The sequence below is a fragment of the Lygodium microphyllum genome, chromosome 16, assembly GCF_053477565.2.
Source record: "Lygodium microphyllum isolate KBCC chromosome 16, Lygodium_microphyllum_v1.1.10, whole genome shotgun sequence".
NCBI lineage: Eukaryota > Viridiplantae > Streptophyta > Polypodiopsida > Schizaeales > Lygodiaceae > Lygodium > Lygodium microphyllum.
The window spans coordinates 106,165,930-106,181,671 of record NC_141150.1 but is presented as its reverse complement, the minus strand read 5'-3'; the positions used below and the strand labels follow the sequence as shown (position 1 = coordinate 106,181,671).

At 42.3% G+C, this 15,742-nt stretch overlaps 1 protein-coding gene across 4 annotated transcripts in view; it reads right to left on the bottom strand.

Moving 5' to 3' along the window:
• Positions 1–273: 273 nt before the first annotated feature.
• The window catches only part of LOC148023202 (uncharacterized), a 110,496-nt gene continuing 95,027 nt past the window's right edge, over positions 274–15,742 (bottom strand). For 2 of the 4 annotated variants that reach the window (XM_087696190.1, XM_087696191.1), the window contains 5 exons: positions 7,803–7,907; positions 7,455–7,562; positions 2,212–2,263; positions 2,014–2,100; positions 274–1,009 (listed from right to left, as the gene is read on the bottom strand). In XM_087696190.1, coding sequence (XP_087552316.1) covers positions 905–1,009; positions 2,014–2,100; positions 2,212–2,263; positions 7,455–7,562; positions 7,803–7,907 — 457 coding nt within the window. In that variant the 3' untranslated portion in view covers positions 274–904. The other 2 variants (XM_087696192.1, XM_087696194.1) reach the window with 2 other exon arrangements.

Genomic DNA, 15,742 nt, shown 5'->3' with positions numbered 1-15,742 from the left:
CAACTTTTCACTTGATATACATGTGATGATGCAAAATAAATTTCATTGCTAGAAGGGTCATTGACACATGTTTTTGTTATAAAACTTTGCATATGATTTTGGTTTCCTTAAGACTCGTGTTTTGTGACCTCCCAAAAAGTTATGTACCCAGTGTCTAAATTATTATACCTTAGGCTTCAAAACTTTCATGCTTACGTCAATTCTAGGGTAAGTTCCAAGTATATTTATATGCTAAAATAAGTCCTTTTTAGACATGTCTATAATAAAGTGCAATGTTTAACATTATTTTTTCAATCGACACAAGGGACCCCCTTTTTTGTGTAGTAAACATCTTGCATATGGAACATGAGAGATATCATCTTATTAAAGAATTTTATTTTATAAGATGCAGTCACATGGCCTAGTAGACTATGGTTAAATCAAATGCAAATCATTATCCTTTGGATTCATTGACTCTTAGCCTTCAATATGTCGGATATCCATCTGTTTCTCAAGTAAATAGCTCGTCTAACATATGAAGATCGTTTGAGGAAGATACTGCCAATATGGCCTGCAGGGCATAGCTTCAGATCTTGCACAGGAGTGACTCTAAAGGTGCCTTCTGATGTGTTACAGAATCCATGCTTTGGAAGGAGAAATGAACCATGCCATACAAATCTTTCGATACACCTTATGGGGACCTTTGTTCTCCAGTGAAAAGGGTGCATAGCTTTGGCGATGTGCAAGACTGCAAGGTACCCCCACAGCTTACAGTCATGGGAAAAGAATTATATGACTGTGTTTGGTCTTTCTCAGTGGAGAATCTGGCTTTCTCATGCTGGCTGTACATCTGATAGTTCTTTAATCTCAGCAACCTCTACATAGAAAAGAGAGAGAGAGAGAGAGAGCATAATGTGGTGATTTCTCAACTGGGTGGCCCAAGAATTTGGGCCAAAATGCCATTCCATCGCTCGGTTCGAAATCTCAGAGCCCTAGGATTTGAAACAAGCTGCCCTCTAAACTCCCCATCCTGCCATCACCACCTTAAATTCATCAGCACACATTCATCACCTTAAATACAAGCAGTTTATCTAGTCTATGCCAATCCTCAAACACAGGCACCCAAAAGCTAATGATTAAGTAGTAAGCTCTTTTTAGCATATCAATGTGGAGATTCTTCAACTAGAATCATATGGGAAATCGCTTGCTGAAAAAAAGGTTTAAAATCTAAGGCTGGGTTCAGTCGAGCGGCAGCAAAGATATATCAAAGGGGCGTGCTTTTGACATGGCATCCCCCAAACGGCTGAGACTTCACTCCTCTTTCTGCCAGACCCACCCTCTTTCTACCGACCTCTCCCCCTCGGAAGAGCCTTGTCACTAAGAAAAAACCTCTCTTTACCTTTTTGTAGCACATTATGCCTCCAGCTTCACTGTTCACACAAAGGAGGCGGAAGGTTTGTCATGGTTTGCAGTGCTGCCGCCTCTGTCTGAACCCAGCCTAAGATATATATGTAGATGTAGACGTCAAGGATACTGCTGTCCAAGTGTCTATTGTGGTTAATATAAGCACTGGCAAGGACCTTAACTCTCTACAGTCATTTCAAACCACGGTATAAATATGTCGGCTCCAGTATTCAGTTACTTCTTAGGAATGATAAGGGTACACCTTTCTTTATACTTCCTTGGTGATAATATCAGCCAGTTTTGTGACAACTGCGTTTGGGTTACTAAAGATGTGATGCAACAGAAGCTGTTGATTTAGTAACTCCAAGAGTTATTATAAACCTTCATAGCCTATACCCATCAATCTCTCACGTCTCTCTTTATTACTGTGGAAGTATGCTAGCAGAAAAGTCCTGACTGGACCACCCAAGCTCAAGCTCCTGGCAAACCAAGAGAGCAAGTGGCCTTATTCCTAAGTCTGCCCTTACAAATGAAGGGGCAATCTCTCATGGCATTGGTCTACATTGTGCACCAATGCACCTTCAGGGACACTTTTATATGATATTTGGCGAGAGAGAGAGAGAGAGAGACCTCCACCAGAAGTTTGTGTAATGCCTGTCTTATCTCATCTTTTCTTGAAAGAACTAAGTTGCAGTCCTTGTAATGAAGAAACCCCAGCTGAAAAAATGGCACACATCACAAAAAGGACTCAGCAAACAACCCAAAAAGTGGCAAAGCCCCCAAAATTTTGATGACCACCAAGAGAGACTGCTTGATAGAACATCATACCATGACTGTATCCCAAAGGCATGCATTTAGATCCACATCGTATTTCAGACCCCTGCACAAAGTCCAAGATATCGGAAATGAGAAATTTAAAAGAAACAAACTCAACAGCTTACTGTGTGTTCCATGCATTGCATAATTTTCTATGAGCCTTGATTTATGTCTGGTGGGAAAACAGTTTAAATCTAGTGTGACATTCTTTTATAGCAGAGCTCTTTTGTTCTTCAGTTTTTATTTTCTTCTCTATCTAGTATGACAGATTTTATAGCAGTCTTCTCTTTATTTTTTCACAGAAGAAAACTCTATCAATGACATGTTACAGAAAATCTCATTGAGGTACAAAGTTCAAAACGATTGGGCATATATGTGCAAGAGAGAGCATGCAAGCAAGAGCAAGAGAAAATTCTGCTACGATCTCTCTCAAATGGTAGCTCGTGGCTGGGTAGGCAATTTGGCTAATATAGATGTCAGTCTAATATGAACAGTCAGCCCATTCCTACATATAGATTTCACTTTCAGCCTTGTCCAGAATTTCTGCTGAATTACAAGGCTATGGTCATCAAAATAACATGTCTGATAACAATAAACAACAGTATCTTGTGATGGAAAAGGCTAGAAAACTCTATTCTCAATAGCAAGATTTTCGTAAGGCACAATTTCTTTTTATGGGCTTCATGAAATTTTCTTGAACAAGTATCTTGTGATGGAAAAGGCTAGACAACTCTATGCTTGATAGCAAGATTTTCCTAAGGAACAATTTCCTTTTATGGGCTTCATGAAATTTTTCTTGAAAGCCAAACTAAGTGGACTGGTCCTCCCCACCTTTTATTATAAAACTAGGGTGCCTACCATCATTTCTCCACTAAAGAAGTAAAGCAGTTATCATATTCTTTCCTAAGAAAATGCATTCTAAGATGTTGCTTAAGGGGTGCAATCAATTGTTGGGGCGACTCTCCTGTAGAGGGCGTTCATTTTGGTACTTGTGCTTTTTATGATGTATTGCTCAATGATAGTTAACAAAAACAGCCCTTGTTGGGGGAAATGCCTTTGTTGTACAGAACTCCACTTGTTCATGTTTCGCCATGGTCTCCCTCTAAAGACTATCCATCTTTGATTCAGCATGGATTGAAGTTGTGGATATACTTGCAAGAACATCTCCCAAGAATACTAGCTAGTTCCAAAAGGGTGGTAAGGGTGGTGTCTCTGCCTCGGCCAACAGGTAACAAAAACACATTTTGTATCTTAGGGGACACTGATAAGCAGAAATTGCCGACCATTTTGATAGAAATGGGAATGGAGAGTGTTTGCAGGTGCATATTTTGCCTGCCATGTATTTGGGCACGGGCACATATCATTAGAATGTATATCTATGTTGAATCGCAGATGTCATTCCTCATATAGAAAATGCCAACAACAGTCACAATTAAAGATAAATATGAAGACAAACCTGAAGTCCCCTTATTTTGCACTAAAAAACCGAGCTAGTTATATTACTTAGATGAATTTAGGGTCTCAAAATCACAAAACAATCATATATACAAGTCTCTCAAGGTGGTCTGGGGGGTATGGAGGAAAGAAACCATGGAGGGGGAATGTACTGCCCCAAGGGCTGCCAGCCTGCATCATGAAAAACAGGCCATGGCCACCCCAAGTGAGTAAGAACAGCTGTCGGAGCTCTTGACAGGCCCGGGACTCCCTGCAGCGCCGGCGGTCCCAACGACTGTGGACTACATGGATGATGGATGTTCACAGCTCTACCAAGGTCACATACACTCAAAGGCTCTTGTTAAGCTAAAGGAGCATTTATCATCAAACCAAAGTTTATGTTTCCTATAAGCAAACACCCAAATTTTGGGAGGATCCAAATACATGGATAGGAGGCTGCCCATCCACCACCTCAATCTCTTTTTGCAGGTTTAAGCCCTCAGCTCTCCTCACCAGGCAGCCAGCCATCAGTTCACTGATTGCTACCATGCCTTCCACATCAGCTAGCAACCTGCCTAGCGCTGCCACTTGCTGCCTCCATCAGGCTGCAACCTGTTTTGGAGCTCTAGATTGCAGCTGTTCATTGTTGAAGCAGGTCGCCCTATTGTCTGTCTTTGTCCAAGCATGTTCTCTGTGCAAGCGTTTATAGCTCTGCAGGCTGCCCTACATCCAATACACCTCCCTCGGCTGTCACCCAGCTCTCTATTAGAATTTGTCAATTCTGGGCACTGCCCAATTTCATTCGTGCGGTATGTGGACACTTATTTAGGTATCAAAAGTGTGGTGTAGACACCTTGTGTCTAACGACTCTGATGTGGTCCAACAACTTAGGACTCTCATGGGAATGGACTAACAGAGTAGTTGGAGAGTGACATCTACCCGAGACAGGTTTGGAGGGTTGTAACCACCCGGTGGAGCTGAGATAGGCTGACAGAGGCCTCAAAGAACTTAGCACCAGCTGAGAAACTGATCTGAATCAAAATGCAGCAATGTCTGCCCCAAATCTAGTCAGGGCAGCAGCTGGAACAGCCAAATCAGCAGCTGCACTAATCGTGAAGTCTGTCCAAGTCAATGAAGATGTCTAGAAACCTGCCACCTAGCCAGCAAGTGGTGTAAATGCAGGCTGAACAGGTGGAAGAGACAGTGCGACAGCTGATGTCAGGAGTAGGACTGCAAAGGCAACTATAGACAGGGCAGTTGGGGCTGGTGATGACGTGGCAGCAATCACAAAGGCTGGACAACAATTGGATGGCATGGGTTGATGGCTGAAACCTGAAAAAAAAAGAAATAAGGAGAGTGGCTGGGCAGCCTCCTATTTATAAATGGGGATCCTCCCACAATTAGGGCTTTGGCTTACATGACACAAAAACTTAATTGGATGGCGTGGGCTGATGGCTGAAACCTTTAAAAAAAAAAGAAATAAGGAGAGTAACTGGGCAGCCTCCTATTTTTAAATGGGGATCCTCCCACAATTAGGGCTTTGGCTTATGTGACACAAAAACTTTGGTAATCAGTGAGTTTTGGAGCTATTTTAAAGGGCTAATGAATGTTTAATGTGTAACGCATCTTTTTTAGCTTAATGTGGGCACACAGCTTAATGTGGGCGCACATGTGTGTGGAGTACCTAAAATTGACCATGATATGTGAATGTTTAATGTGCTTTTGATGTTCCTATTGAATACAGCACCTACTCTACAATAAGATAAAGTTCAACTTATTCCATGTATTTACATCTAGTACAGCCACTTCACAAAATACAATTGCCTACAGCCACCAAGAACAATCATAGGAACCATAGAAAAGACAATTGGATGCTCACCCTCCTACTATTGAGGACAATTCTGATGCCAAATATGTCCTTCACACTCAATTAAGAATTTTAACAGAGTTGTACGGCATGCTGCAACTATCAAGTTCAATATGAAATTGTCTGCCAATGTTCAAACAATCAAGAAGTGATTACAAATAGTTGTCACCATTTTTTTCCTAGAAAGCTTCCTTCAATGACTGATGCTAGGTAACCCAATGAATAAAGTCATTGTTCAGAGGATGCAGTACTAAAACTGTTTATTTTGCATCATGTTGTTTCAAATGGTTCATCTGCTTTCTTGGCCTCCACAAGAACAATCAGAGCTTCATAAGACATCACTGCCAAGTCCGGGTTAAGGTTGTTAATTTTCGTGTTACATGCAAAGCAGAATACCCAGGATTGGTCACTTCCTTGAGGCAATTGATTTCTCCTTGACCTACAGGAAACAGAATTTAATTTTGCAAAAGCTTGCTTTGCATTCCATGAATTCCAACATTTGGCCATAGAATGCGCAACATCTCCGTATCAACTACCTACTCATGTCATGACACTCAATCACTTTCAAGAAAGGCTACTTTGTCTGCTAAGGTTCGAGTCCATAAAGCCCTTGATGACCTTGTTTGACAGGCAAATCAACCTATTATCCAACTAAATGCTGCTTTGAAAGCTAAAGAGAAAGACAAGGAAAAGATGAAGCAACAAGATGGGGGTGTTCATGATGGATGGCAACAACCCAAGAATCTGATTGCATTGCCACAAAGGCCAATACAAGTGCCAACTCTCCAATTCCCCAGGACAAGCTTTTAATGGCAACCATTCAGCTTCAAGATCATCAGCTGATGTACTGAAAAAGGTATTGCTTGATTGTGAAATGAATAATTGAGGCAGCCTAGTGGTTCTAATGAAAAAGATCAGCCTGAAGACATGGCAATAAGTTGATGATGGCAATAAGTGTGTCATTTACAACACATAAAGCCTCTATAATGTAAATAGCTGGAGGCTAGTTTGGAATTACGTAAACGAAAATGCATCTAGATGGGCTAACATAGATTCCTGGGCAACATGGTTTCTTTGCAGAATATATTTTACACGGGCAATTGACAGTTCTCTATGGTTGCAATGCTGGCCAGACATAATTTGCAGCCACTGTTGGCACATACTGCTCAGCAAGGGTGAAGGATGTTCATTCAGTGCATGTTGCAGGGAGAAATTTATAAATTCGCAGCAGTTTATGATTGAATTCATGAAGTTGCAGCACTGTGTGCTTGTAAACTCTCCACATCATGATAAAAATTCAACTCATAATTGTCACATGCTTAGCGCTGAATTGCATAAATGGAATCATATGTTTACCCCTCTAGACGCAGCCAATATTTGCAAGTGTTCATGCCAAACATATTGAATTTCACATACCATCTAAATGCATGATGCATTAGTACTTATTGCACCACACTCAATAGATGGTACCAGTTGCATGCTTAACGACATGAATTTTACTTGTCAAATTTGGATGGATTACTATCTTAAGCTAGCAGATCATGTGCAAGTTTTGCAAAACCTATGAGAAGGGAAGCACAACCCAACATAATACATGCCCGAAAATCTCCAAACTATGGAGGTTGATTTTTTTCATAGAGTGCCACCAACCAAACATTTCCACAAATAAGAGGGATTTTACATGTCACAAATATTCCAGAGTTTCCATATCAGTGTGTCCTGCACATAATTGCAGCAGTGATCTGTTTGTAAAATAAGAGACAGAGAACAGATGGCAGGTAGAAATTTGAAGATCAATTAGAGACACGAGCACTATGGATTGAAACTTGTCCATATAATGAACAATCAGCATCAGCAAAAAGATTACTTGATCATCTCATCCTTCCCAGACTCTTACTCCTATTTGAACACACCCAAATACATTTGACTTTAAGATCAACAACAAAATGGTTACCGTGTTATTCTGAAGACCCGATCTTTAAACACCTCTACAGAGAGAGAGATGCATCGATAAAAGTCAAGGGTCATCTCCTCTATTTCTCTAGCTTGAACAAACTGATTTCTGAGATGGTACAAATAAGATCGTAAGTAAACAAGGGAAAACAGATGCCTCCCATTCAAAAACAGCAAATGCTCAGGTGCAAATCATGCAAATCTTATATTTAACTTATAGCAATATACATAGGGGCATTTTCTTCCTCTATTATAGTTTCCAACTTCTTTACTTATCCATGCATCCCAGTCATAAGTTGGGAACGAAAATATCAGAGCTTTCTTTCTTCTAGCTTCAGCATATGTATACCTTTTCATCTCCTCATTAAGCCAGGTCTTTACAGGTAGTTTAAAGCCATCCAGGCCACCATGCCGCAAACAGAAAAACCTCAGCACAAATTCTTTGTCCCTCATCCTGTTCCAAAATGGGAAAGTGAATCTCCTAACTCACTCACTAGTTGACAAGTTTTTCAAAACGGGAAGTACTGAAGACCTATCATGCATAAGCAATCAACTTTGATCGATTGCACTTGTCCTTGGTATGTACTTTTAGACATGAAAATGCCTATCCACATTACACACACACGCATTTTTCTTGCAAGATCACTTTTCATTAGCTCCTTTATGGATAAGGACAACAGACTTCAGGACAAAGTCTATACTAAAAAATTCCAAAATACTGCTGTAAACCCATCTGCATGAGAAATGTTCAAACCATAGCAGCTATGATAAAAGGATTGCTGCAGAAAGCATAGAAACAGTTGGCCGAATTCACTAAGCAACCAGCAATCCACAATACTTTGGGTCCAAATCGTCAACCAAACCCAAACAAGACGTGGCACTGTCTATATCATAAACCTCCAGAGAAATAGGCCTTGTTCCACTGACAATATGGTTTTCCAAATTTGCTCGTGTTGGTATGCACAAATGTTAGCCTGGTTTGAGCTACATAGCCTCAGCATGAACAGAATATCCCCCTTTCAGTTTTCCCTTGATTTGAGCCAATCAGAAATCATCAAGGTCATCAGCGTAGACATCCCAGCTCAATACCAAGAGGACATGGTTGGCACCAATGCAGGAGTTAGGGACGAATATGGCTTTCTAAAAAGAGCATCTTCTCAAGATGATGGCTCTATTGTCCACTGAGATACATGGACACCCACCTCTCTCATGGGATCAAATGTGCTATTGGCCAATTGCGCACGTCATCACATCAATTAGAGATTGAGACTGGCAGATAAAGATCTGTACCACCGGAGGAGTGCATATGTCAAATCTATCATCTTGAGCCAGAGACCGAGGATTACTGTATCTGCCAACTTCCCAGCTTACTACAAGATCCAAGGCGGCTTTCATTGTCTATTCAGAGATGGGTTTGGCCCTCTATCGACAGTCATGGATTATGCAAATCAGAGATGCCTTGGCCTCTTCCTCCTGGAGATCCGGCAGCTTAGAGAGACAGTCCTCAAGAGTACAGCCCCACAATAGTGAGGTAGGAAAGGGCTGCCAGTCCAACTGTCATTAGATCTTGCCCCATGAATCATGGTATCCACGAGAAATCTAGAAACCCCGTCTGTCTGTGCTCAAAGAAATCATCACTGCAAGCCAATAGAGTCACATCTACAATAGAGACCAAGCCCAAACGTGCCATCCGATAAACTTGGGGCAATCCTCTTCTTTCCCTTCCCGGAGACAACCAAAATTTCATTCTGCAAGGAATTAGTAGATAATCTATTCTCCAATGGATGCCAATTCACATTCTAAAGGACCGCCTTCCATGAGCACACCAAATGGATCACCCCTACAAAAGAAGGAATCATAAACTGGGATTCCATATTGAGCATATACCACCACCAATCGTAAATTTTAGCATTGCCATGCACAATTCCCTGGTCTTCAAGAAAATAACAAACAATAGAGACACAAAGCTGATCATAGTTGCCTTCATACCTGGTATGGACAGGTTTGAAGTTTGTACGTATGACCCGTAGAGTACCATACGGTACATTTCTGCACAATTTCATATGAAAACACTGACATACTTCATCCACCACATCTGGGTGTGTCTCGCGTCTAGTCAAAGTCTTCTCCAGTGTGTTTTCAACCTATTTTTGCATGTGTGGCACTTTGGAGTCCTTGCCACTTGGATCATTGGATGCCACCTCAGTCCCCTTGGATCATGCTCTAGTCTTAGATGCTCTTCTTGCACTCTCTTGAGTCTCCCCTTTTCTTCCACCTTCAATCCCTCTCTTCTTTCACTCTCTTCTTTGGCCTATAAAAGGTGCTCCTCCCCTCCATCCTTCCACACCAAATCAACAAACATTCTCAAGCCTCCCTCTCTTTAAGCAAGCTATCTATCTATCAACTTTCAAGCCCACCCCACCCCCTCTCTCTCTCTCTGTAACTTTCAAGCTTCTCATTCTTCCTCTCCTTCTCAAGGCTCAAGCCTCTCACTATCCCTCTCTCTCTCTCAAGCCTCTCTCTGATTCTCCCTCTCCATTGGCATCGTGAATCGTGACAAGCATTCAATTTCCATGCCAACCATGTGGAGAGGGACACAAGGAAGTCCAACTCCCACTATTGGACGTGCAAGTATTGCATGAAGCACTACACAAGTGGTGCAACCCAACTTCTCCAACATCTTTCCAAGACAAGGGGGCAAGTCGCTTCCATACAAGGAAATCCCTCAAAACATCATGGATGAGATTCTCACCAAGATGAGAGGGGGATCCACTAGAGAAGGAGGAAGTGACATGTCAGCACAACCAACCTATACCTACTAATGAGGAAGCATCAAATGTGGACATATCATCAATGAATGCAGGTGAGGACTCCACCATTGGTAGTGCAAGCTCCATATCCACATCTGGCTCTAGCAAAATACAAAAAGTGGAGACTCCCGAGACACCAGAGAGACAATTCTCTCTCTCTCAAGCTCTCAGTCTTCTACGTGGACCGGTTGCCTTTCTTAGAGAAAGGCAACGACTTGCGGACCTTGAAATTGCACACATGGTAATTGAGTGCAATCTTGCATTCAATATCCTAAAGCAAGAGCAATAGAAGAAGATAGTAAAAGCCATTGCCAATGTGGGTCCATGTGAAGGATGGACTAATGTCACGTATAATGACATGAGGACGAAAAAGATTGATAAAGAGAAGAAGGGGGTTGATAGAGCCCTTGATCCTATTCAAGCCACATGGACAAAACATGGTTTCTCCATTCTCACTGACGGATGGAGTGATCATAAGAAACACGACATCATCAAAATACTCATCATATGTCCACTTGGCACTTACTTTTTGCGCGTTGTAGACATCAGCAAGAGAGGGAGGAAAACGATGGGTACATTCATCTATTGCCACATTTGGCAAGCTATCATTGAGGTATACATTGTCTTTTTGAATTTTTTTCTTTCATAATTTTGGGCAAGGTTGTCAGGTACGAAAGGTACGATACGATACGGTACAATAAAATATGGTACTAATTGGTACCTTATGATTTTATAATGTATAGAGCGATATTAGTACGAAAAAACAAAAACAAAAACTTGGTTATTTTGGATTATAGATAATAGAATACATGTTTAGAGCTAAAATAGCAATGTCACTTGAGTTAATAGGATGAATACATGAGGGTAACAAGGTAAACCTCATGCACAACATGCGTAACACGCTACAAGAAGATAGATGGGAGTGTATATGTAATACATCACACAACAAAGCAAAGTGTAGGGTGAATGGACAAAGAGGCTCTTCATTCTTTTGTGTGTATGTGTGTGAGAGAGAGAGAGACATGGGGGGGGAGGGATGCTCTTGGAAATTACATATTCATCTTGGAAGTTGGGAGAGAGAGAGAGAGTGTGTGTGTGTGTGTGTGTGTGACTTGAAATTATGATAATAAACAAAAGGCTTAGGAGTTGGAAGATATTGTGTGGTCTAGTCTTCATAGGTAAAAAATAGTCTGTTTTTTGGTACGGATACATACCATACAATACAATATGCACCACGGAACGAACTAGTCCGTACGTAGTACAAATGCAACTATGATTTTGAGTTTCGTATTATAAATTATAATTGAATGATCATGACTCTCTCTCTCTCTCTCTCTCTCTCTCTCTCTCTCTCTCTCTCTCTCTCTCTCTCTCAATTGAGCAGCTCACTTCAGGGATGTATGACTGATATGGATCAGAGATCATTTGGCCGTTTTCTGGGAGAGGCATGGCACATCAGAGAGCAGAGCACACAGCGGGTCCCAGTCAGAGAGGGGCCCACCCAGACGACTATTACACAGTTCTTTCAGACAGACAGAGTGAGAGCTACCATACCAGCCTCCAACCAGACCTCCGGGCTCACACTACAGCAGACTGAGGACCAGCGTACCCGACGCCGCACGAGGATCCGGGGGTTTCGAACCCCACAGCCACACCGACAGGAGATCCGGAGGATTCTTGATCTACATCGACAGCAAACTGAGATCCGACGACACTCGACACATTGGATCTCAGATCTCCAGTTTGCTCTTTCTCCACCACCGATGTACCACATCCTGCATCCAAGAGGGATCACCTGCTATTAGCGACTTCAACGACTGCTACTACATCCCAGGATAGTATATCTCCCTGCCTCTGTTACATATACACATCGCACCACTTTATCACAGCCGACAGTTGTTCCCCTATCACAGTCGACATTTGTTCCCCTTTTGTAGCCATTATCTGGAGTACCAGAGCTACATACGCACATACACATATACGACACTTATCACACTCACAGCACCGTATTTTCAGTTTCCAGTTTTTAGCTTTTCATTCAGCACTTTTATTTTGGATAGCTAGACCTCATCAGTTGTATCACACTTTGTCTCATAGGCCAGTTTTGGTCTTTAGAAGACGTTAATATAACTTTCTTTCTTTCTTTCTTTCTCTCTCTCTCTTAAAGATAATTGAATTAAGTAGTAAATATTTACATCAGACCATCAGGTCAGCAATCTCTCTGTATCTCTTACTTTCTATTACATCAGACCATCGATTCATCCAAGAAACTCTCTCTCTCTCTCTCTCTCTCTCTCTCTCTCTCTCTCTCTCTCTCTCTCTCTCTCTCTCTCTCTGTGTTTACATTTTGTTACATCAGACCATCAAGTCCTCAAAGAAAGTGACGAAAGACTACTAGGACTATGACACAAAGAGGAAATCATATTGCTGGTGTAGAGCGAACAATGGCCACCCAATGGGCAGCAATGTCAGGAAGAACCAGGTCAGCTGATATCATAGAAGAAATCTGCCATAGCACTAAACCTCGAATACGGACCACATAACCATGGATGCCCGAGATCGAATCAAAAAGAAAGGCATTCCGAGTTCGGCAAATATGCCATAAGGCAGTCCATCTAAGGAACTGGAATAGGCAGGAATAATCAGAATGCAAAGAAGGCACGGAGGGCAGCTTTCCCACAATCCATGACCGGGCTGTTATCCGGACCTGAGTCGCCGAGAGCCAAACGCTAGAAATAAAACACCAAATCTGTCGCGCTACCGGACAAGAGGCAAAAAGATGAAGCAATGTTTCATCACATGTAGTGCAAAATACACAACGACCAACAGAGATCTTTCAAGAACGCAGCACCTCTCCAATTGGAAGACCACCAATCAGCAATCTCCACAAGAAGACTTTTCCCTGATAGGGAACCTTAGACTTCCAAAACTGAAGGAATCTTTCCTGCCACTTCTTTTTGTTGTCCTTAATATGCCATAATTTATTCACCTTTGTAGTGACCCATCTCTTGGCCTCCACCATCTGATGGTATATCTGGTTAGCAGACCTCTTCTCAAAATCATCTGGAATCACAAACTTCCAGTCACGCCATGGATACAATGGCTGTAGCACTGGTAAAGGAGAGAACCTCTGAAGTGTGACCTGTATGGATGACCAGATATCACAATTTCCATGGGGTACCCGAAAGTATTGACGAATACGCCGAAAAGAGTAAAGACGGGACTGCCCAAGAATAACACTATCAAAAACTGTCAGCAACCCCAAACGAGCCATCCTAGTTTATGCAAATGTTTGTCCGGCCAATCCAACAACCTGGAGAATGCTAAGACCTCTCCTTGCAGTGAATTTGCCTCCTTGCGAATCTTAGGAGAGCCCCAAACTGAAAAACGTAAGATCTCCTGCCACGATGCAATCAAATGAGAAAGAAGAAAACACTGGGTGGTCTTAATTGATCTCAAGGGGTTGAGTGTAATATTCCCGTTTGAATAAAAATATTACTAAACCAACCACCCGCGCACCGTAAACTCGTGCAAAGGTTATCCCCAATGCCGGCAGTTAATCTATAACCGCACGCGAGAAATGGAGAACTCCGCATTGGCAAACCGGGGCCGAGGTTCAAACCCGCATAGCCGCGGGAAAACATCCTCTTGGGAGGAGGTTAAGAGGATAATGATGAAATTAATTTCAAATTTTTTTTTACTATTCCTTCTCCCCCAGCCGATGCACGGCTCGAGGAGAGGGAGTGTGGGGAGATGGGCTAGTAGGGGCTCCATGAGGAAAGGGGGGGAGAGAGCCATGCAAAGTACCACGTGGGGGGAGGTCCCCTCTCCCCCCTGGACTATAAAAACTCCCCATAGTGGAGGGGGGATTGGTAGAAAAAGAGGAGAGAGGCTGCGTAAGCCTGCACGAGACGTCATAGAGGAGGAGAAGCTGAGTCGCCGCGCTGCAGAAGATAGCCGCCGCCAACTCCGCCATAGACTACCACGCCGCCACCATCCCCAGTCAAACCCACCCTTCTTCTGTCCAACGATCGACGTCATCTTATACCACTGGTATCGTGGTTGCTGTCTGTAATCAGAAGCTCCTAGAAGCTTCTTATTAGGAAGCTTCTAAGGGGCTTCTCTAAGCCCCCCTTCCTATTGAATTCTCCAAAAGCCCAATTTTCCCCCGGGTTTCGAAGAGGAAGCCTATAAGGCCCTTCCTACCAAATCTCCCACAAGCCCCTAGGCCTCGGGTCTTTGTAGAGACGAAGAGGGTTTCCTTAAACCCCTTTCCACAAGATCTTTACCCCTCGGGATTTTGAAGAGAATAAGTGGAAGCCTATAAAGCCCTTCCCACCAATCACCCACAAGCCCTAGGCTCGGGATTTAAAGTCTCCACTCCCGCAAGGTCCATCACAAGAACCCGTTCACGAACCCTCTCTTTTTCCGAAAGAAAGAAGGCCCAAGCTCCGAATCCTAAGACCTTCCATAATCCAAATTCCGCAAGTCGGTACTTCTGTCAAGGAGTCGTATTTCAAAGGAAATTCCCGCGTACGAGGGAGACGGCCAAAGATCATAAGGCTGCGAACCAAGGCAAGTAATTCGAATTTGCGAAGGCAAACCAGAAGTCGAAATCATGATGGCCCCTAAAAAGTCACAAGGCGCACACCCACTGGGGGATCGTCTCCTAATATTCATGTGGATATTTCACCGAGCCCACAAGTCCAGGTTTTCTTCCTATTTTTTGATTTACGTAGAAGTATTGCAATTATGCATGGTTACTTCATGGAACTGGGATGCACTTATGCTTGTCAAATCCACCTAGCTAAATGCGATTGAAGTAAATTGGCTAGTTGAAATTCACTTAAAGTAATTCACGATACGAAGTTGGTCGTTTGTATTTTCATTGGAATGAACGAAAAAGAAGATAAGGTGTCTATGCATTTTAGTACCTTATTAGCAAGTTGCCTTTTGGTGCATTGCAAAGTGACGAGTCTAGAACAACTAATGACTATCATTACAAAGTCGAAATTATTGTAGTACACCTTTGATTATGCATGGAAAGATTAAATCGCATGTCGCAATTTTAGACAAATCTTCTTCGTAATGATTCATTAAAAAAGTCGTTATCAACTATAGGAAATTGCAAGGCATGGAAAAGATTCTAAGGGCTGCATGAAGTAGGTTAACTCTAGCTTCAATTGGCATAAACCTCATTTAACTGCATAGTAGTTAGGAAAGGTTGCATAATGCACATTCATCGTACGAATAATTTCATTCAGAGATGTAGTTAGGAAAAGGCTGCATGGTTCATTTAAGCGTAAAATCTTAAAAGCTTAGTGGCATGAATCGTGAATGCATGTCCTAGTAGGATCAATGGAAGTTATGCCGAAATTTAACATGCGCTTTGGTCTTAACAAGAAAAGTTAGGGTTTGTGAACCTAATCATACGTAGAGGCAATGAATCGTATGCTTACGAGAATTGTATCGTAATGCA